Below are 21,435 nucleotides of genomic sequence, written 5' to 3' on the forward strand. Positions count from 1 at the left end.
GAATTAAGGTGACAAACAAATTCCACTCTAACATTTAATAAGAGGAGCTTAATGTTGATAAGTGGTTTTAAGAACAAATGCATGAGTCTAAACTCACCCACTATGATACTCTGAACACACAGACCACTGTCTCCTTTACTCAAGATTGTTATGTCAACTAATTCTAGTCACAACTTGCATAAAGGGTAGGTAGAATATCAAACCAGGCAATTTAGTTAATTTCAGGAGCTGACCAGCTCTTGTGGACCATTTTGTACAGAACTGTATTGTGTTTAAGAGAGCCTAATTTCTGTTCAGTACTAAATAGAGAAATTTATAAATTACAAAAGGGTAAAATATTTCTTGGTAATATCAATAAACATTAATTGACAAGTTGAATAAACCATAAACAGTTAAATGAATAAGCTTAACTATAATTATAGTGCTAATCCGCAACTTAAGAAAATTTTAAATAAAAGTACACTTACATCGCATTCAAATGATTAAATTATAGATATATCAATTGAGATAATTTCATTTATTACTTTTAATCATTAGAAATATTATGTTCACTTGAGTAAATTACACAAATAAAAACTATCAAATGTTACTTTGAAAAAGAAAACCAAATAGCATTTTAAGAGCTGTGAACTCATTTCCTTATCAGCCAGTGCAAAAAAATTAAGAGTTTGCCCTTACCTGCGATTTTATCTCTGGTGGTGTTGGGAGTAAATGTGTGGTTCCCGCGATGCCCCCACTTCCTGACAACTTCAACTCAAGATCACGAACTTGAAGGACCAATGCTTGAATATGCTCTAATAGTTCCTTATTGTGAACCAAAAGTTGATGAGTACGAGCCTGAAATTGAAGAGAGATTGGGATCAACATTTGAGCAAAAATTTGATGATAAACACATTATTAAATTATTCATAACCAATTTTTTATGGCACAATCAACAACAGTAATTAATTTCCAAATCTTACAATGAAGAATGATGTACAAGGGCCCCCCCAAATTGCAAGGGGTTAGGTTCTCAGATTGGCCGCAAATCGCCAAATCCATGAATAACATTTACAGAGGGGGCGGCGGACGGCCGGGCGGGATGTTGTTACATTTTTACTTGTGTACAAAGAAATGTACAGTATATTCCCTTTATGTATTTGCCCTTAGGACAATTATTTCTTTTACCTGTATTGTATATGTGTGTGTGTAGACACACACACACACACACAATACCAAACACATACAATAAAAATAATTGGAAAATCCTCTCACAAATAATCAGAAACAAATTTATTAAACGATGTGACAGTCTACCTTCAAGTCCGTGCTCTGTTACAGTACTTTATTAATAGAGCACAGACTTGAGGGTAGACTGTCACATTTTTTAATAAATTTGTTTCTTATTATTTGTGAGAATATTTTCCAATTATTATTTATTTGTATATTTTTGTGAGTGTGTCTATGCACACACACATATTTACAATACAGGTAAAGGAAATTACTGTCTCTAAAACGAATTGCCTGTCCCAGCCGAGAAAATGCCGGCAATTTTAAAACTACCCTCAGACATTCTTGGGTACATCCAGGGTGTCATCCTAATAACCGAAAACCACGAAGTAAAAATCCGTGAACTTGGGGGGCATACTGTACTGTAAGACTAACCCCATGGTTTTCTTTTGGCTATATCTCTTAGATTTTGAAATTATGTAATGTATTTAACCAATTTAGTACAGGGAAACATTCATGGACCCTGATTGTAAGTCGATTTGTTTGTAAGTCAGAACAGTGTTAATTCCATAGTTTAAGTTATAAAAGCACAACCTTGCCATACAACAAAACAATAATATCCCATACAGAACAAATAATGTAAATACTGTAAATAAAATGATGTTAAACAATATAGAAATAAAAAAATAATGTAAAAAATGGGATTTTAATTAAAAAAATTTGCAATGCATGTATTGGGATCCCGTTCAGAAGTGTGGGTGTTCATAAATCGGATAGTCATAAGTCAGGGACTGCCTGTACAGTACTTCCTGAATAACACAAAAACAAGAAAATCTTTATCAAGAAATCACAGGTACCTCAAGTCTGTTCACCCAAATTTAGCAACTGAGGCCTAGGGTCAGTTTTTAACAAGGCAGCTGATTGGCTGGCAGAAAAAACAAGCAAAGAGTCACTACAGTTCTTTAGTATCTAATCTCTCATATTTATGTTGCTAAAGCTGCATCCCTAAAACTGGGAATGTTATGCTGTATTTGCTTTACCCCTGATCATTTGCTTCAGGTTTATAAGGGATTCATTTGTCCTAACTTGGAGTACTGCTCTCATATCTGGGGTGTCTCTTCTTCTGTCCAACTGTTAGATAGGGTAGAATCAAAGGCATTTCGTCATATTAACTCTCCTCCTTTAGTCAACAATCTCTTCCCTTTCTCTTCACTGCAATGTTGCTTCACTCTCTTTTACAGGTACTTTAACGGGCAATGTTTGGTGGCTTTGGCATCCTGTGTACTGCCCGTGGTGCCCACCATTTCTGTGAGGATGTCTGCCACACTAGACTAACCTGTTATAGTACATCCTTCTTTCCTCACACAGCCAAACTGTGGAATGCTCTGCCTTTTTCTGAGTTTCCATCCTCTTACAATTTGTCTCACTTCAAAAGTTGGTTTCCTGGCATCTTCGTGGTGTAGATTAACACAGTCTTTTTCTCCTCAAATTTTGTATTTTTATTATTTTTTCTATTTATTCCCCCACCCCCCACCCACCCAAGCCCCATTGGGTCGATGACCTGTGCCTGAGTGGACTATTCCCAATTAAAAAATTGAGTACTCTGCTACTGAATTTAATGGGATAATAACTTTTCTATTTTGGTTTCTCATAATTTTTATGTAAGGAAAGCAAAAATTGTGAGAAATCCCTGGTAACATAAATATTATAAAGAGAGCAAGAAAAGGAGCACAAAATTTCAGAGACATCCTCCACCACGCCAAGTGACGTCATGAAGCAAGGAGTTTACATCTCGGATCTTGTTCATCATTTTCACGTTCCCTTTAAGATATTTTTATTACCAGTTTGTTTCACAGCTAATTCTGGTTTCACCAAGTGAAAAAATTATCAGAGATCAACACAGAAAGACATACTACAGTACAATATTTCCTTAAAATGTTAAATAGAAATATGATTGATTACATAGTTAAGAATTGTAGTAACTCTCCATATGCCCATCTGTAAGCCAATCACGGCCTTGTTGCAAACTGACCCTAGGCCTCAGTTACACAGTTCAAGTGAACAGACTACAGTACACCTATACTGTATATACAGTATGAAGTTCCATTAATAATTTAGGGGAAAGCAGTGTTTTGTACATTAAAATATATTTACAATGTTTACATAACTATACTGTAAGCTTGAAAAGTCAGCTTTATTAAATGGATATCCGATGAAGGACGCTGATATAATTTTCCAAGATTTACTCAGGTACAGTACTACTGTGTAATGATTATCCTGTAAGCTTGGGACTGGAAAAAAAAATGGATTCAGTAATGAAGCTTGACGAAGTGTGTTCACACGATGGTAGTACTATTGCCGCTGGAACTGCGGTGGAGCAGCTAGAGCCAAACCAAAACAGCAACAAGATGGATGGCTTTGAAGACTCTGACAATAAATTGTTGGCTCTTACAACTCTTGCTTTGTATCATGTTAAGTATAAACGTGAGAAGAAAAGCTTGTGAGAAAGAAAAGAGTTTAGTCCTCAACTGCAGAAAGACTAAATTAACAGGAGTATCCCTAATTAACATTAGTTTGTTTACTTTGACGATAAATTTCCTACTTGTGTGTAAAATTTAATGCTTCAGAAATAAAATTTGCATTTACATTGTGGAAATAAAAAGATAAGCGCTAGTAAGCGGAGAAGGATGTAAACAACTGAATCAAATTAGCCATTGTGAACATTGTACCTCTTTTTACTATTTTTCTGTATATATTTTAACTAGCTGGAAGAGAACTTCATCAAAGTAATACATATTACAGCACACAATTTATTTTAACTTTTAATATAACACAATAGTGTACTGTAGTATACCGCAGCTGGGATTTCAAGACCAACACATCAGGCTGGAGAAATCAGCTGCTATACATTAGATATGATAATGAATTATCTATCCTTTCTTACATTAAGAAAAATATCCCCAAAAATTACAAATGGGATTTGCAATTTTCATAATAATATTCATTCAACAATACACATGAATGTTTTCCAGCAGCAGCATCCTTTCCATACACAAGAACACTTCCAGCCTAATGTTATTACATTATACTGCACAGAATTATGATTAAATTTTAGATAAGATGAACCAACCAAACCTACCTCTCCTACAATGGAATTACTTTAGTACTGTATAATAACATTTTAGGTCACACGGTAGGTTAGATTTTAGGTCTGGTTAAGTGCCGGGTTCATATGGAAAAGAAGGTCAAATGCTGGCTGGGGAGTGTTCTATTGCTTAACATTCAGGGGTTGACTGGTCTCTGGGAAGCATTTATTAACAGATAAGTGCAAACATGGCATTGCCAAGTAGACAATGGAAACAAATCATCTTTACTTATGAGAAAACCAGGGAAAAGAAAACAAAAGACGAAAAATGCAAGTCCTCCACTCAATTTGGTTTATTCTTGAGGTACACCCCCTAAATCAGCAACTTAATGAAATTATTGTATTGAAGAAAAATGTTTTCTTAACTCCTTAACTTACTGCAGTCACATGTTACGACTTACCAGTTACTGCTACATTAATTTATCAGACTAAAATGACAAACCTTACTTACCAAACCTGACCTAGGTTTGGAAGTAAAGTTTGTTAATTTTATCACCAATAAATCTAGTTCTCACTAAAAGTACAGCAGTGGGAAAGTTTTTGGAAGTCACCCGCGATAAACATTGGATGTGGCATCTAGCATGCTGTCTTGGAATAGTGTAAGAAATAAAAAATACAGAAATATTAGGAAAACCTACTACGCATTTCTTCCCAAGTTTGGGGGCTTTCACCAGGTAAAAGACCATTCACTTTCTAGAGACAAATTTCCTGAAATTGGTCAAGAGGCACAGCCATCATAAAGGAGGACTGTACCATTTTTTCTATAGAAATTTTTTGTTAGGTAGCTTAACCAAACTCCTGTTACCTTCAATAAACAAGAGCTTTACATGTAGGTCTATGATGACTATGACCTTTGGGGTTTCATTACTGTTGGGGAAAAACTACTGAACGAAGTTTCATGTCAATGAGCATTGTTAAATGTAACTTATGATGCTAAAGACTTCACAATGAGCACACCTTGATATATGGAGCAATAATGTTAGAACTAGTACACACATCATTTAAAATGAAGGGAATGTAGTTCAAGAGTCCTCAGAACCTTGTAATTTGATGGGTAGCATTGATCTTTTAACACCCACACATGTAAAAACAGATTAACTATTACCCACATGTAATTACAGTACAGTACTGTACACTACAGGCATACCTGAGCTTCCAGTCGTGCTGCTGTCTCTGCAGCCAGTTGGTCTCTGCAAAGGTGGACCTGAGACACTGCTGCCTGTGTCTGCTGCTGCTGCTGTTCAAGCTGTTCTCGTAGCAGTTGTAATTCATGATGTACAGAGAGAGGAGTGCCTGCCATAGGTAGTGTGTCACCCGGAGGCAAAGGCTCACTGAGTGGAGAGGCATATGTCTCGCCACCACCCTGTAACAACAACAAGTAATACTGTACAACTGTTTTACCGTCGATACATAAACAAAATTTCTTCAGTCCCAAGACTCTCGTTAATTTGCATAATAGGTAAAGGATGTTAAGACTGTGTCTATATTAATGGAAAAACATGTAAAAACAATATATATATCTTACAGGGATTGCAAATTTGGTATTTTATAGGTAATTACTATTTCAAGTGTCATTAATGTAATTAGTTCTAACACATGAACTTAAAATTTTTGAACTCAGATCCTAACCAGCATGTTGAGGAGTAACATCGTGTGAAAATTGAACAAAATCAAAATTCTCACCATTTCTGCTGTTTAATGGTGAATGAAAACTCAAGTTATGGTCCTGAAACAAAAGTCTAGTAATGCACAACAGAATACTGTAGCTAATGACAACAGCCTCTTGCCAAAACTGCATCCCTTACTACCTTCATTTCTAAGTTACAATAAATTCCCAAATACAGCATAATTTTTATATTTCCCATTTCCCACCATTCAATAAACAAGCAGGCTTCATTATGTTCATTGTATGAACTTCATACTATGTATGTGTATAACCATCCTTACCTTTGAGAGAATGTCTGAACCAACAGGAGGTGCAAGAGGTTCCAGTTTATTGGGCCGCTGAATTAAGTGTTCAATGGAGTCTTCATTGACCGAGTCTGAAGGTGTAAGGGTAACTAGGTCCTCCTGGGTGCTCTCGGTGTCCAAGAGATTTGTATGGGCAAATTAAAGAAAGTTACCAACACACTGATATCTCTATGACCTTTTATAAACAAGTCATGATAATTTATGGAGGAACAATGAGACTGGTAACATATATTCATAATTTTATCAAACATCTTCCCCTCCCACAATAGGACCCACATACAGTATCTATCTTACATACTCATACAGTATCTATCAGAAGAATCTATCTTATATACCCATACAGTATCTATCTTATATACCCATATACTGTAGTATCTATCTTATATACTCATACAGTATTATTCCCCAGTAGTACCCCCCAATTAAAAACCCCACACACAATGCCATGTTTTGTGTTCATTCACACGCACACTGCTGCTTCCCTCACTGCTAGTACAACTCTCAATCCTATTCTTCCATTCCCCTGGTCTTCCCCTCTACTACAGTACTGTGCTGTACCTCCTGCTGTGTACCTCTTAATAACTCAACTCTCTTTGCCAATCTCTCACCTCCCTCTTGTCTCACTACGTCCATATTATCATCCAAATACACTTATAATTTTCCCAACTTCAACATCTCCTAATGCTATATTATTCATAATCTGGTTCCCATTTACCAAAAGCATTACTATCAAGACATCATATCTGTTACTTCTACTCTGTTCACTCCTCCCGAGTCCAGGTTTTACAACCACATACAGTAAGAATGCCAATTCAACATTTCTCCTCTTGATATGATTCTCTCTCAATCTATCACCCATCTGATATATCCACGTCTCCCATCCTACCTAATCAATTCATCATTAGTTTCTATCTACCGTTTCTACTTATTTTCATCACTTTATTTTTCTTTACATTCACCACCAACCATCTTCTTGAACACTCTTCAAAACTCATTTGCGAAAATTTTTAATTAATTCAGTGTTGCCTACAAAGAGTACAGTAGTTGTGTCATCGTTAATTTACACCAAACTCACAAGCTTCTCCATTTCTCTACATCCTCATTCTTACTACAGTACCCAGTCCATGAACACATCAAACAAACATGGAAAATTTAGTACAGTGTTAACAGAATCCTTACAGTCTGAAGCAACGGTTAAAGGGCTAGTTCAATTTCGTTAAACTAAATAACCTCTGACATCATTAGTATACATAATTATTAGTGAATTTATTTAATCAAAACGTTGTGTAAATTATCAGATATCTACTGCTGGTTGCATCACTCATCAGTGAATTTATATTTGAATAATCCCATATTGTTCTCAAGGTTTATGGCGCATTCCTTAACATTATGTCCTTAACATTATGTCCGTGCACACACACACACACAAAGTACACAAAGCAGGACAAAATCAGAAATATTATCGACATGTTTGACGAGTATAATCTGCTGCCTTTAACACACCCACGTGTCTGGACGGATGATAACCAACCCTATAATTATGTCATTCTTTACTGAAGATAATAAAGCAGTGTCTGTCTGTTTGTTTGTTTGTTCGGTATGCATGGCGACAGTTTTGAAGATAAAGAGCTGAAATTTGGCATGGAGATGGACATGGGTTCCAGAAGTGTCAGAATAATGTTTTTTGGGACAGTTGGTCCCAGTGGTCAGCCCCGCCCCCAAAGGTGAAACCCATCATCATTATAAACTCATTATGTTCCTGTATCCTTAATAGCTCCGAGAATGTTTATGATCATTTAAATGGGGGGCAGACCCTCACCTTTTATGGGCACTATACACGACCACAGTTTTAAACGGAGACCTGAAATTTGCTACGGTTATTTTATTTTTATTTTTGCATGTACACATAATTTTTGTCATGAGGCTGTGGGGTGTCCATCCCGACCATAATAATAAAACACACACACACACACACAACTCCTCCTGGGTGAGTTGTGTAATGTCGGGTGTCGTGGCTAACTTTATTTGGTCAAAAAACAAACTCATCAACGTCGAGTACACCAGTTAATTGAGGGTAATTTTAATACTTTTTTAATAACACTATTTTTGGCTTTGTCTAATGAGGAATCATCATTTAATAATAAAATATTAATACGAAATACAGCATATAATTATCTTTTGGTCAATATATTCTACATATTGTCTCGCTGAGACATCCTTTCATCATGACTCGTCAATTCCTGAATTATAATCTTGAAAAAAAATATTTTTCTAAATAAAAATATCAGAAATGTGTTTCTTTTTTTACTACTGGTATATCTTTCCCCTCACTAATGAATAAATATATAAATGAAAATTAACGTGAATCAGCTACGTATTAAAATCTTTCACCTCTAAAAAATTATGAAAAGCTTGACATTTAGAGTAATCGTTGTTTACAACTACTGCTACTGAGGACATAACTCACCTTTCTTGAGTTTTTCTGTTGAGGCGTCTGAGCCGTGCTCACTGGCCTCGTCCTCGGCAGGTTCTGGGGACGGAGGGTGTCCTTTACCGAGATCTTGTGACATACCTCGAACGCTTGACCTACTGTTCTGACAACCCTCATCGCCTGACTCTGTGGAGAAAGAAAATTTACATTAGTTTTAAGCTGTTGTTCCACCTCAAGTGAGTAATGACTGCACCTGTGTTGGCGAAGACCGACTTTATCACAGGACTGAGGCTTGCCAAGACTTGAGCTGTCATCGTCACAGGCACCGGGCCACCTGCTGCCGACGAGTATGCAACTCAGGTTATGGTTGCCTGGTTTTTCACCTCCTGCTGCATATAGTGACCTGACTACTAACTAACTTACCTTCTCCAGGTTGGTGTGTATACCTGACTACTAACTAACTCACCTCTAGGTCGATGTCCTCGAGGCTGACCGCAACTGCTGTCTCACTGTGATGACTGCGGGGGCGGCCGTTCACCACCCCTCGTTCCATCAGGAAGGTCACTGCTTGCTGCACTGGAGATGACCTTTGTTTTTTCAATGAGCTGTTCCGAGAAGCGGGTTTGGTTGGCTTTGCGTGACCTGTGGTTTCTCCACTTGGTGGAAGGGACTTCCCAGACGGTGTGAATGGCTGGGATGACCCGCCCTTAGTTTGTTGGGTGACGGATACTCTTGTTGTGGCTGTACCCGACTTATGAGTGGGAGTGGCAGGTTGCTGACTGGTAGACATCTTGACTGCTGATGCTGACGCCTGACCGACAACTTTTAATGAGGATGCAGTCACCTGAGATGAGCCCACCTTTCCTGAGGGTGTGGAGGGCTGAGTGGGCACTGTCTTACTGGTGAGTGCTGACGGCTGGCTGCTGGGCCCCGCTTCAACCGGGGGTGTGGCGAGCTGGCTAGAGGCTGTGTGGGTGGGGCTTGTGGGTGGGGTTAATATGGGTGTTGCGGGCCCAGCCAAAATGCCTGGTACAGAGGTGGGACCAAGGAGACCTGGGTTGCCCAGCATCGTAGTTACACCAGACACTGTTCCAGGCGAAGTGACACACTGAGTGCCAGGCACGGTAGTTAGGTTGGCTAGACCTGGGACGCCACCCAGGGCACTGAAGCCACCCAAGCCTACGATGCCAGCTATACTGTGCGGGCGGCCAAGTGTCTGTCTGGGTGGGTGTTGATGGTGGTGGTGGAGGGCTGAATGTGGAACCGTGCCTTGGTGTTGAGAGAGTAGCAGCGTGTCCACCATTCCTGGAGGAAGTAACCACTTCTGGCTCACGGAAAGAAAGTTTCTTACGCGGACGATCGTCTGGGACGCACATCGCGGCGTCTGTCCCCCCGTGCTGCTTCAGCATGGCGGCGGGGGGCAGGTTGAGGGCGCGGGACGGGCAGGGCGTCTCTGGCCGCTGATAGGCATGGGCTTCACCGTCATGGGGCACGCGGCGGTCTGCCCACACCCCACCACGGCCCGACGGCCGCCACCACCATCACCCACTTGCTCCTCGTCTGCACGTCACCAGTTTCTCTAGTGTATGATCAACTTCACGTCGTTCACCTCACCTCTTTACTTAGACTTTGGTCGCTATCACTCTGTCACTGACTGCTTATAACATATGAGATTCTCAAATATTGTTAAACGTCTTCATTGTTTATATTAACACGTAACTGTTTTAGGCTTCATCTGTAAAATTTAACAACTAATTAACTTTTAACCCTTCCTACACTTTAAAATACCATTCATAAATCACTATACCTTCTACGTCACACTACAGTGTGGAACACCAGGTGACGTGACGCAGTGTTTGTGGCCAAAATCACAGAAATTTCGTTTGTTATATTCATCAAATGATTCATGACATTTACATAAGTGCTATGTAAGTTTATCACAATCTAATAATAATTGTCTTTCAAGATAGTTACGAATTAAACAAATATTTGGAGGTTAACTAATTACGCCTAAATGGTGGTAGACCCACCAGAAGACATGCGGGCTGTCACGACGTAAGAAGGCAGATTTTTCGCAAATGGCGGCAAACTTGAGGGTACAATTAACCTAAGAGGACAACAAGAGAACCTCACCTAGCGCACCAGTAAATCTAAATGATCAGGGTCATGCCATTCGTGACACTATTACTTCCTAGGGCAGGAGGTCCCTGACAGAGGGACAATTGCTGGAGTTAAAGGTGGGACTTTACAGTTTGCAGGAAGAGAAGTGTGGGGCATCATTAGTTAAATACGAGTCAGATGTTTACGTCAGCTTTTAATAATTTTGCGAAAAGGGTTAAAACAAAATACATGGATCTGGAAACACAGAAGCCAGTAGTGAGCAATGATACACTACACAGGGTGTCCCAGAACAGTGTATACACATGGCCTTACATGTTTACGTGAAGAAAGCGTGAATGTTTACACTACTACAGCAACATTGTCCTCACTTGTAGATATGTGAGGTCTCCCACACGCGAGGACAATGTTGGTGTTGTAATACAAGCATTCACATGATCACGAAAATATAACCAGGAAATATTATTACTATTATCAAGTGTTCTAACACCCGAAGAAATCCAGACAGCAGGGATGTAAACTGAGGCTCCTCCACCGCCGTCACCACACGACACTGTTTTAGTTTTGTGTGAATTTCCCGTTCTCTCTTAGCCGAATGAGGACTTCGTACCTTTGGACGATTTAACCACGATGAAAAAATAAAATAAAATCTTTATATTCACCTGGTCTCAAAACAAATCCATTGCTTAAGGAAATAGGACGACGTATGAACTGTAGAAAGGTTCAGCGGCCATATACATACATATATATACAGTATAGTACAGTATATACTATACTATATATAAACAAGCATGATTTTATGAGGGGGGGCTGATTTCTGTGAACGGATATAAAGTCCCCCAAAAAAATCGCTTGGAAAAACAAAACAAAAAATTTCTTTAAATACTATTAACAAGTAAAGTAATAAAACGAAGTTACTGACTCCCCCACAAGTTGACAACACACTATCCTGTACATAATCTGGCAGTAATCATTGTCCTGTGAGGTCATGATGCCTGTCATCTACATCCTCTTACTTGGTGGGTCCTTTGAGTTGTTGTAAACTTGACCCCGACTGACCAGAGGCTAATGTAGAGATATTACCTACACCTGGCATTGGTCATATCCTGTTACACTGGTGACAAGCGGACGGCTTGTCACGAGATGACATTTGACCTGATGTGATTTAGTCTAACCTGAGTAGACTCACTATCAGAGATCGCGGCGGGAAAGATATCGTGTAAGATAACATTTTAATGCTATTTTAATAAGGATTAAATAATTTACTACCATGTGTTAATTTTTGGCAATAACATATTTAGTTTTTTATCTTAAACTCATTGAATAATTAGTCTTAAAAATAGATAGGGGATTAATTATTTATAGGTCAGCTAGCGGGAACAGTGGCAGACGCGGAAGAGTAAGTTACGCTCTCATTACGCCATAATGATAATGCAATACACACCTTTGTATCGAGTACGGCATATAGATTACCATGTCATTCATATTCACTAATTAACATTTACAACTGCCCAAACACATTTAGTTTCTATCATATGATGCAATGTAACCCGCCAATCAGAGCCGCTGTTTTCTTAATGTAACTATAGTAACAGAGGGAGGAAACAAGTCGAATATTCACGAAGAAACTTTCCGCCTCGCCTGATTTACACAGACAATTTAGTTTCAAAGTAGTAAAACAACAGAGAAGTGAAACTAAACTCAAAATTAAAATCCACTTCAAAAATATCTTATACTGTTTGCTTATATTCACCAGCCAAGTTACCACATTATTTGATCGACTAATACTGTTATAATGAGGGATGGAAGGAGGGAAGAAAGGAGGGAAGGAGGTAAGAAGGGAAGGAGGTAAGAAGGGTGGGAAGGAGGTAAGAAGGAGGGAAGGAGGGAAGAAGGGAGGGAAGGAGGTAAGAAGGAGGGGAGGTAGAAGGGTGGGAAGGAGGTAGGGGGAAGGAAGAAGGAGGAAGAGGAGAAAGAGAGTAGAAGGGGAAGAGTAAGAAGGGTGGGAAGGAGGTAAGAAGGAGGGAGGAGGTAGAAGGGGGAAGGAGGTAAGGAGGGAAGGGGGAAGAGGGAGGTGGAGGAGGTAGAAGGAGGAGGGATGGAAGAAGGTGATTGGAAGAGAAAGGAGGAAGGAGGAAGGGAGGGAAGGAGGTGGAGGAGGAGGTAAGAAGGAGGGAGGGATGGAGGAGGGAAGAGGAGAGGGAGGAGGGAGGAAGGAGGAAGGGAGGGAAAGAAAGAGGGAGGGAGGGAGGGAGGAAGAGGTAATGATGGAGGGAAGGGGGTAAGAAGAAAGGAGGGAAGGAGGTAAGAAGGGAGGGAAGGATGGAGGGGAGGAGGGAGGGGATAAGGAAGGAAGGCGGTGAGCAGAGAGGGAAGGAGGTAAGAAGAGAGGGAAGGAGGGAGGTAAGGAGGAGGTAAGCAAGAAGATAAGGAGGGAGGTGTGAGGGAGCACCATCTACACCCCTCCCTCGCCTGTTGTCAATGATCCCGATAGGAGGATAAAAGTGGAGTAGAGTATCCCGGTAAAGCCTTCCCAGTAGCGTACATAACCGGTGTGAGGGAACTCCTAGGTATAGAGTGACCACCATGAGAGTGTGATGAGAGACAAGGCACATGGCCACCTCGGGGACAAGTGTCAGAGAACAAAGACCTCCCGGTAAACAACGATGAGTGAGACGGGAAGGAAATATGTGAAGAGAGGCTAAAGACGACGTGTAATGAGGCGGGTCTGCTTGTGGGCTAACTTAGGAAACGGGACCAGGGTAAATATCAACGGGGTCTTTAAATATCGCCAGAGAAGAATAAAATATAAAGTATTATATAAACGAGTGAAAATTATTCAGTTCACACACACACAACAACACACACACACACACGAGGATTCACGTATAAATAAGACTCGTTTAACAAAGCAGGACACCATATTGGTGAAGGGGAGAGACAGGTGAAAGAACTCCATCATTGCAGACATAAATTATACGTCACACAGTTGTAGTATACGTCTGACAGTTATAATATTTCAAGGTCTTAGTTACCAACCACACACCCCACGCCCTCCCAGGTAACCACAGACACACACCCACGCCCTCCCAGGTAACCAGACACACACCCACGCCCTCCCAGGACCACAGACACACCCACGCCCCAGGTAACCAGACACACACCCATGCCCTCCCAGGTAACCAGACACACACCCACGCCCTCCCAGGTAACCACACACACACACACACACACCCACACACACACACACACACACACACACACACACACACACACACACACACACACACACACACACACACACATTCAGGAGGGTGGCGGTGTACAACAGTGGTACCTCATCTGATGCCAATTGTTTCCTCGGAGATAGAGACACCAGTGCCAAGTGTGGAGACGACCCACTCCCTCTACCTCCCACCTCCCTCTCTTCCTGCCCTCCCCACCCCCACCTCCTCCCCCCACCTCACCCCTTACCTTCTCTTCCTGCTCCCCCACCTCACCTCCTCCCCCACCTCACCCCCCACCTTCTCCTGCCTCCCCCTCCACCCTCACCTCTTCCCCCACCTCACCCCCCACTCCTGCCCCCCACCTCACCTCCCCCCACCTCACCCCCACCTCTCTTCCTGCTCCTCCCTCCACTCACCCCTCCCCCCCCACTCCCCTACCTTCTTCCTGCTCCCTCCCCCACCTCACCTCCCCCAACCTCACCCCCACCTCCTGCTCCTCCTCACCTCACCTCCTCCCCTCCAACCTAACCCCCTACCTCCTGCTCCCTCCACCCCACCTCCTCCCCACCTCACCCCCATCTCCTGTCCCTAAAGGTCTCTATCCGCTCTCTTCCGTCCCTAAAGGTCACTATCCCGCCTCTCTTCCAGTCCCTAAAGGTCACTATCCCACCTCTCCTGTCCCTAAAGGTCACTATCCCACCTCTCTTCCTGTCCCTAAAGGTCTCTATCTCTCTTCCTGTCCCTAAAGGTCACTATCCGCCTCTCTCTTCCTGTCCCTAAAGGTCACTATCCTGCCCTCTCTTCCTGTCCCTAAAGGTCTCTATCCCGCCTCTCTCTTCCTGTCCCTAAAGGTCTCTATCCCACCTCTTTCCTGTCCCTAAAAGTCACTATCCCACCCTCTCTGTCCCTAAAGGTCTCTATCCCACCTCTCTTCCTGTCCCTAAAGGTCACTATCCCGCCCCTTCCTGTCCATATTGGTTTCTGTCAGTTCCCGTCTGTCACTTAATGGGTAATGTTGACAGGAAGACCAGAAGACAGACAGACAGTGGGAATAGATCAATGGAATTAAAAATTGGGCCATGGTCGCCAACCCTCAGGCACCTACATACATACATACATACATACATACATACGGGAAAGAGAGAAAAGCAAATAAAAATGAATAAAACTGAAATGTGAAGAGATAATTCCGTAGAGTAAAATGTACACCAAAGGCCCCCCCCATCACTCACTCACTCTCCCTCCCCTCTCCTAGTCCCTCTCATTCCTCCCCCTCCCCTCTCACCCCCTCCCTAGGTCCCACTCGTCCCTCCTGGGTCTCTCTCATCCTACCCCCTCTTCCCTTCTAAGTTTCACACACACCACCGCACGTTGCCACTTCCCACCAAGAGCACCACTCACATCCCTTAGGTAACCCCCCCACACACCTTCGTAGAGATAAACAAACATTAATGATAAGTAATACAAATTAATTCACCAGTTGTATTTATACGGCAAAACGAGTGTGATTTTGAGGAGGAGGAGGAGGGGAGGAGGAGGGGAGGAGGGGGAGGAGGAGAGGAGGGGGGAGGAGGAGGAGGAGGAGGAGGAGGGAGGGGAGATGACGTGTTTGTTTTGAGATAATAATTAATTTTGTTTGCATTTAATTATTAAATACACTTCATCTGGACTGTATTGTTGAATGCATCTATACTGTGTGTGTGTGTGTGTGTGTGTGTGTGTGTGTGTGTGTGTGTGTGTGTGTCGGTGATAACATCCTGGGCGGCCGCCAAGGGGAATGATGCATATAAATCTGTATACAGAATATTCATAAATTTAACCAGGAAGGTACGCAAAGTTGGACCTCAACCTGGCTAAGGTGATTCTTCTACCCTATGTTTGAGAGAGAGAGAGAGAGAGAGAGAGAGAGAGAGAGAGAGAGAGAGAGAGGCGTGGCAGAAGCATGACTGGAGGGCGGGAAAATTTTTCTCCCAGTGTGTCAGTCAAGAGAAGAGTTGATACAGCTGGCTAACTCGAGTAAAAATAGCAAAAGCACGAGCAGTCATCTGTAACTGTCATTTACCTTCATCCCCGCAATGACGTGATCTTATAGAGGCTCACCTACACTTGATGGAGTGTTAAGACAACTCCCCACTGATCATACAAGAACACTCACTGCCTCTCTAACGTCCACAAGGAAGCTCAAAAAAAATTGCCTTAAACGAATCAGAATTAGGCCTGTTGGGGGGATGGAGGGGGTGGGGTGGAGGGTGGGGGGTGGAGGGGGTGGGGGGGCTTTTAATGTGACACCACTCCTAAACAGTTTCACCGTTGGATATATCAGTGTACAAAAATGTGAACAGTGGAAGGTATCTGGGAGAGAGGGCAGCTGTAGAAACAAATAACACTGTTTACTTCAACTAAGTGTCGCACATACACGTTCGTTTTCTCCGGTTACATTTCTGGCACTCAAAACATACCGACACATGATAATTTTTAAATCCCCTCAGCTGCAGCGTACGTGACGAAGCGTAAAATCTTAAGCTGAACCTGGGTAAGTGTGAAATTAGGGGATCCTCAGTAAGACTCAAAAAAAAAATCATCGTATCACTTGTCAACAAAAGCCGAAGTGAAAAACCTGTGTGTGTAAATAAACGCCCACCTCACTCGGGTACGTCACACTCACAGTCACTTCATCTACTGTTCGTTCACACAAGTATATAAACACCACCACTTCACCATGTTGACTACTACTGTTCATTTATTCAGCCACTAGCATATCCTCACTCTCATCAGAACTCTGGAAATAGCGGGAAACTATTGAACGAACACAACTTATATGAGAATAACTTTGGCAGGGCGCAATCAACTTGGCACTCAGATGTCTAGTCTAACCTAACCTAACCTAACCTAACCTAACCAACGATATCTCTGTAATGTATCTATAGTATCTACTGAACACACACACACACACACACACACACGTCTACAGTTTTCATTCTTCTGGATTATTGGAATAAATTGTTTTTATTTTGTTTGCTTTTTGTTTTGCAAGTTAAGACTGATGCCTTAAGTAGTGATCTGGACTACACCCTACACTTGAGCGGTCACCCTAGAGTTACACCCTACACTTGAGCGGTCACCCTAGAGTTACACCCTACACTTGAGCGGTCACCCTAGAGCTACACCCTACACTTGAGCGGTCACCCTAAAGCTACACCCTACACTTGAGCGGTCACCCTGAAGCACCCTGGGCACAGTACGGACCAATGGGGTAGCTGGGCTGGATTGACGTCACGAGGTAAGGTAGAAAAAAGCCCGCGCAACACTGATGTTTGTAAATAGCGTAGATTGTGTGTTCCGTGCGGGGGCCCTGCTACTGTTGGCCTGTTTCACCTTCCCTCCACTCTTCTCCCGTTTCCTGTTCCCTCCCCCTCTCTCTCTCTTTCTCTCTCATCCTTCCATCCCCTTTTCTTGTTTCGTTCCCTAAAAGTGTGTGTGTGTGTGTGTGTGTTAACAACTACAGCAACGATAAACTAAAAACAACACCACCACCACCACCACCACCACCAACCCTCCAACAAAATAACCTCCTACAACAACACCACCAATCCTCCAACAACAACAGGACTCCTACAGAGACAAGAGCCAGCCAACATAAAGGCTACAGTCACTACAAAAGTCGGCTGGGGTTAAAAATGTCCCTAGGTTAATTATTTTTGTCGGGTTTTGTTTCTCCTGGCAGGGATTTTTGGCTCCAAACGACCTGTAAACAGAGAGAGAGAGAGAGAGAGAGAGACAACCATTCTTATCACCAAAGATTCATCCAACCAACACCATTATCACCACCACCAACAACACCATTATCACCCACCATCACCAACAACACCATTATCACCACCACCATCACCAACAACACCATTATCACACCACCACCATCACCAACAACACATTATCACACCACCATACCAACAACACCATTATCTACACCACCACCATCACCAACAACACCATTATCACCACCACCATCACCAACAACACCATTATCACCACCACCATCACCAACAACACCATTATCACCACCACCATCACCAACAACACCATTATCACCACCACCATCAACACCATTATCATCACCACCATCACCAACAACACCATTATCACCACCACCATCACCAACAACACCATTATCACCACCACCATCACCAACAACACCATTATCACCACCACCATCACCAACAACACCATTATCACCACCACCATCAACACCATTATCATCACCACCATCACCAACAACACCATTATAACCATCACCAAACACAATCACCACCACACAAACAACCACCACCACAACACAACACACCACACCCAACACAATCACCCCACCATCACCAACAACACCATTATCACCACCACCATCCAAAAACCATTATCACCATCACCAACAACACCATTAACACCACCATCACCAACAACACCATCACCACCATCAACACCATTATCATCACCACCATCACCAACAACACCATTATCACCACCACCATCACCAACAACACCATTATCACCACCACCATCACCAACAACGCCATTATCACCACCACCACCACACCAACAACATATCACCACCACCATCACCAACACCATTATCACCACCACCATCACCAACAACACCATTATCACCACCACCATCACCAACAACACCATTATCACCACCACCATCAACAACACCATTATCACCACCACCATCACCAACAACACCATTATCACCACCACCATCACCAACAACACCATTATCATCACCAAAATCACCAACAACACCATTATCACCACCACCATCACCAACAACACCATTATCACCACCACCATCACCAACAACACCATTATCATCACCAAAATCACCCAACATCACCCAACCGCAGTAAATAATGGACAGAAGTGCCACGATCAGGGAAACAAACGCGTTTTCTAGTAAATTAAAGAGAAATTGTGTTCAAGTTACGCTCGCCTCGCTCTAATTTAATACCGTCCTCCTACTGTTGTGTCCGACTCTGATACGACGAGAAGAAGAATTAAGAGTTTTTGTTTTTTCATCTTCACTACACAGTTACTTCACGTGTACTTAACGGCTCGTATAAAAAGATCACTAGATTGGTCGGGAGGAAAGAGAGAGGGACCAGTCAGTCAGTCAGTCAGTTCAGCCAGTCAGTCATCAGCAGTCAGTTGTTTGTTGTGGTGGTACGTATTTTGCATCTCTTGTGTATAATAGAATTTGGGGAGAATAATGTAGATTATATTTTTTTAAAAGGTGTGTGTTATGTAATGTCTGTGGGGATTCTTTTCCTTGCCTTGCACACACACCACACACACACACACACACACACACTACAACCTGAATCACCCAGAAGTAATATAAAGAAAGAACAAGATAAAGAGAACGAGAAGGAGAGAGATATAGAGATGGGTTACACAGTGGTCACCATGGCACAATAAATCATCCTTGGTATCTCACACAACACGAGACACACGGGGCAATATAGAGCGATTGTATGACGCGCTCACAATGTCATTAAAACCCGTCTCTTGGTCTTCCCGCCTAGGAACCTCTGTGCGGGTCTACCAACAGGTGTGGATGGTGGTATACGGGTGTGGATGGTGGTATACGGGTGTGGATGGTGGTATACGGGTGTGGAGACAGGTGTGGACGGTGTTTGGATGATATAGAGGTAAGGAAGAGCCAGGTGTAGTTTAATATGGTCTCCTGCATACACACACATAGGGGAGGAGGAGGAGGAGGAGGAGGAGGAGGAGGAGGAGGAGGGAGGGAGGAGGAGGAGGAGGGAGGGGTATAGAACAAATAGAAGTCACCTGCTAAAGTAAAAATCTTGCAGGTTATATACGAGGGCTGGTGAGGACTTTAAGGGACACACACACACACACACACACACACACACACACACACAAAGCGTAATCGTCTTATCTGGGAAAGGGGTGCACAAGCCCGGTCTTTATTGTTGACACACACACACACACTTTTTTAACATGTAAATCCCCCCAAAAATACTGAGTAAATATCAAATTAATACAATATAATACAACCTTGAAGTCATTAATACCAGCTGTCTCGTTTTACCCAAGGACGTGTTGTTGATGATCACTGGCAATTGTTTCTGTTATTATCATTCACTCAGTAACTCAACAACCATGGCTGACACTCTCAATTTTTCCCTTCTCCTCCTCCTCCCGTAAAATGGTCTCTCTCTCTCTCTCTCTCATCAAGAGGTTCATCTTCCACCTTCATTTCTCAAGAGCCAAGGTTCCTCGTCATCACTGTAAAACTTATAACGAGGTCGTAAATGCCGAAAAAAATTTATTTGTTGTGTGTCATTTCATTTCCTTGAACTTCACTCAGACTTGACGAGCGGTAAGGTACGGCTCGCCAAGGCCCACGTACAAACATAATACTGTACATACACGTGTAAACTCAACACTCGTACTTGTAACTTTATGAATGTTGGGGAAGTAAGTATAATTAATAGAAATTTTGTCTTTACATGAATCAACAACTTGGAAAACAGATGAAATCAGCATTAAAATAAACTATCAGACAACACACAAACACCCGCCATTAAATATAACCCGGCGGTCCCCGAGTCCTGCCGCCCTCCCCCACACGTAAATAAGACGAGGGTCCCCAGGCTGACGTCTCCCAGTACCCCGGCCCCAGTTCCCGGACCACAGCAACCTTCAACAGTTTGACGTTAAATTAGCGGACTGTGCCACGTCTGGGTGACACCTGTGGCCCCCCTCGTCACCACCACTAACACAACACAGTCTTCCGTCTTGATCACCTTTCGTCCCGCCTCGGCTCTGCTCTCCCACCACGCGAAGCATCATGTAAGACTTTTATTATACCTCGCCATGAATGTACAGGTAAATGCATCTTGTAATCTTACCCTTCAATGTCTTCTGGCCACACAGCTATAAAACTTCACACAATGGAGTACAGTATATAAACAATTAACCGGTAGTTTCTTGTAAAGGAAGACTGAACTACACTGAGAGTAGCTTACAAGAATTATTATTAGCAGTAGCTGGGGTATCAGAATCATCCACCGCTTAAGAGAAGTTAGGAATATACTGTAACAAGGCCCAGAGGAAAACTTATAATATAATAGCCTTATAGCGGGACCGATACAAGTAACAATAAGACGGGTTCATCTGTTTAACATCCCGAGGTGAAGGAGTGTGTGGGGAGGAGGGAGTGCTGTGGTGTAATGCCAGTATTCTCGCTGACACCAACTGTAGGAGCATTGAGGCTACCATTATCCATGAACAACTACGCTGGACTGGCCATG

At 42.4% G+C, this 21,435-nt stretch overlaps 1 protein-coding gene across 4 annotated transcripts in view; it reads right to left on the reverse strand.

Moving 5' to 3' along the window:
* LOC121876071 (carboxyl-terminal PDZ ligand of neuronal nitric oxide synthase protein-like) overlaps positions 1–21,435 on the reverse strand; it is a 69,340-nt gene that overhangs the window by 10,167 nt on the left and 37,738 nt on the right. For 3 of the 4 annotated variants that reach the window (XM_042380978.1, XM_042380981.1, XM_042380979.1), the window contains exons 2-6: positions 9,223–10,491; positions 8,793–8,942; positions 6,302–6,450; positions 5,502–5,717; positions 679–837 (exon numbers count right to left, since the gene is read on the reverse strand). In XM_042380978.1, coding sequence (XP_042236912.1) covers positions 679–837; positions 5,502–5,717; positions 6,302–6,450; positions 8,793–8,895 — 627 coding nt within the window. In that variant the 5' untranslated portion in view covers positions 8,896–8,942; positions 9,223–10,491. The remainder of the gene's footprint in view (positions 1–678; positions 838–5,501; positions 5,718–6,301; positions 6,451–8,792; positions 8,943–9,222; positions 10,492–21,435) is intronic. The other variant, XM_042380980.1, reaches the window with a different exon arrangement.

This window comes from Homarus americanus, unplaced genomic scaffold (genome assembly GCF_018991925.1).
Source record: "Homarus americanus isolate GMGI-L3 unplaced genomic scaffold, GMGI_Hamer_2.0 scaffold34921, whole genome shotgun sequence".
Lineage (NCBI taxonomy): Eukaryota > Metazoa > Arthropoda > Malacostraca > Decapoda > Nephropidae > Homarus > Homarus americanus.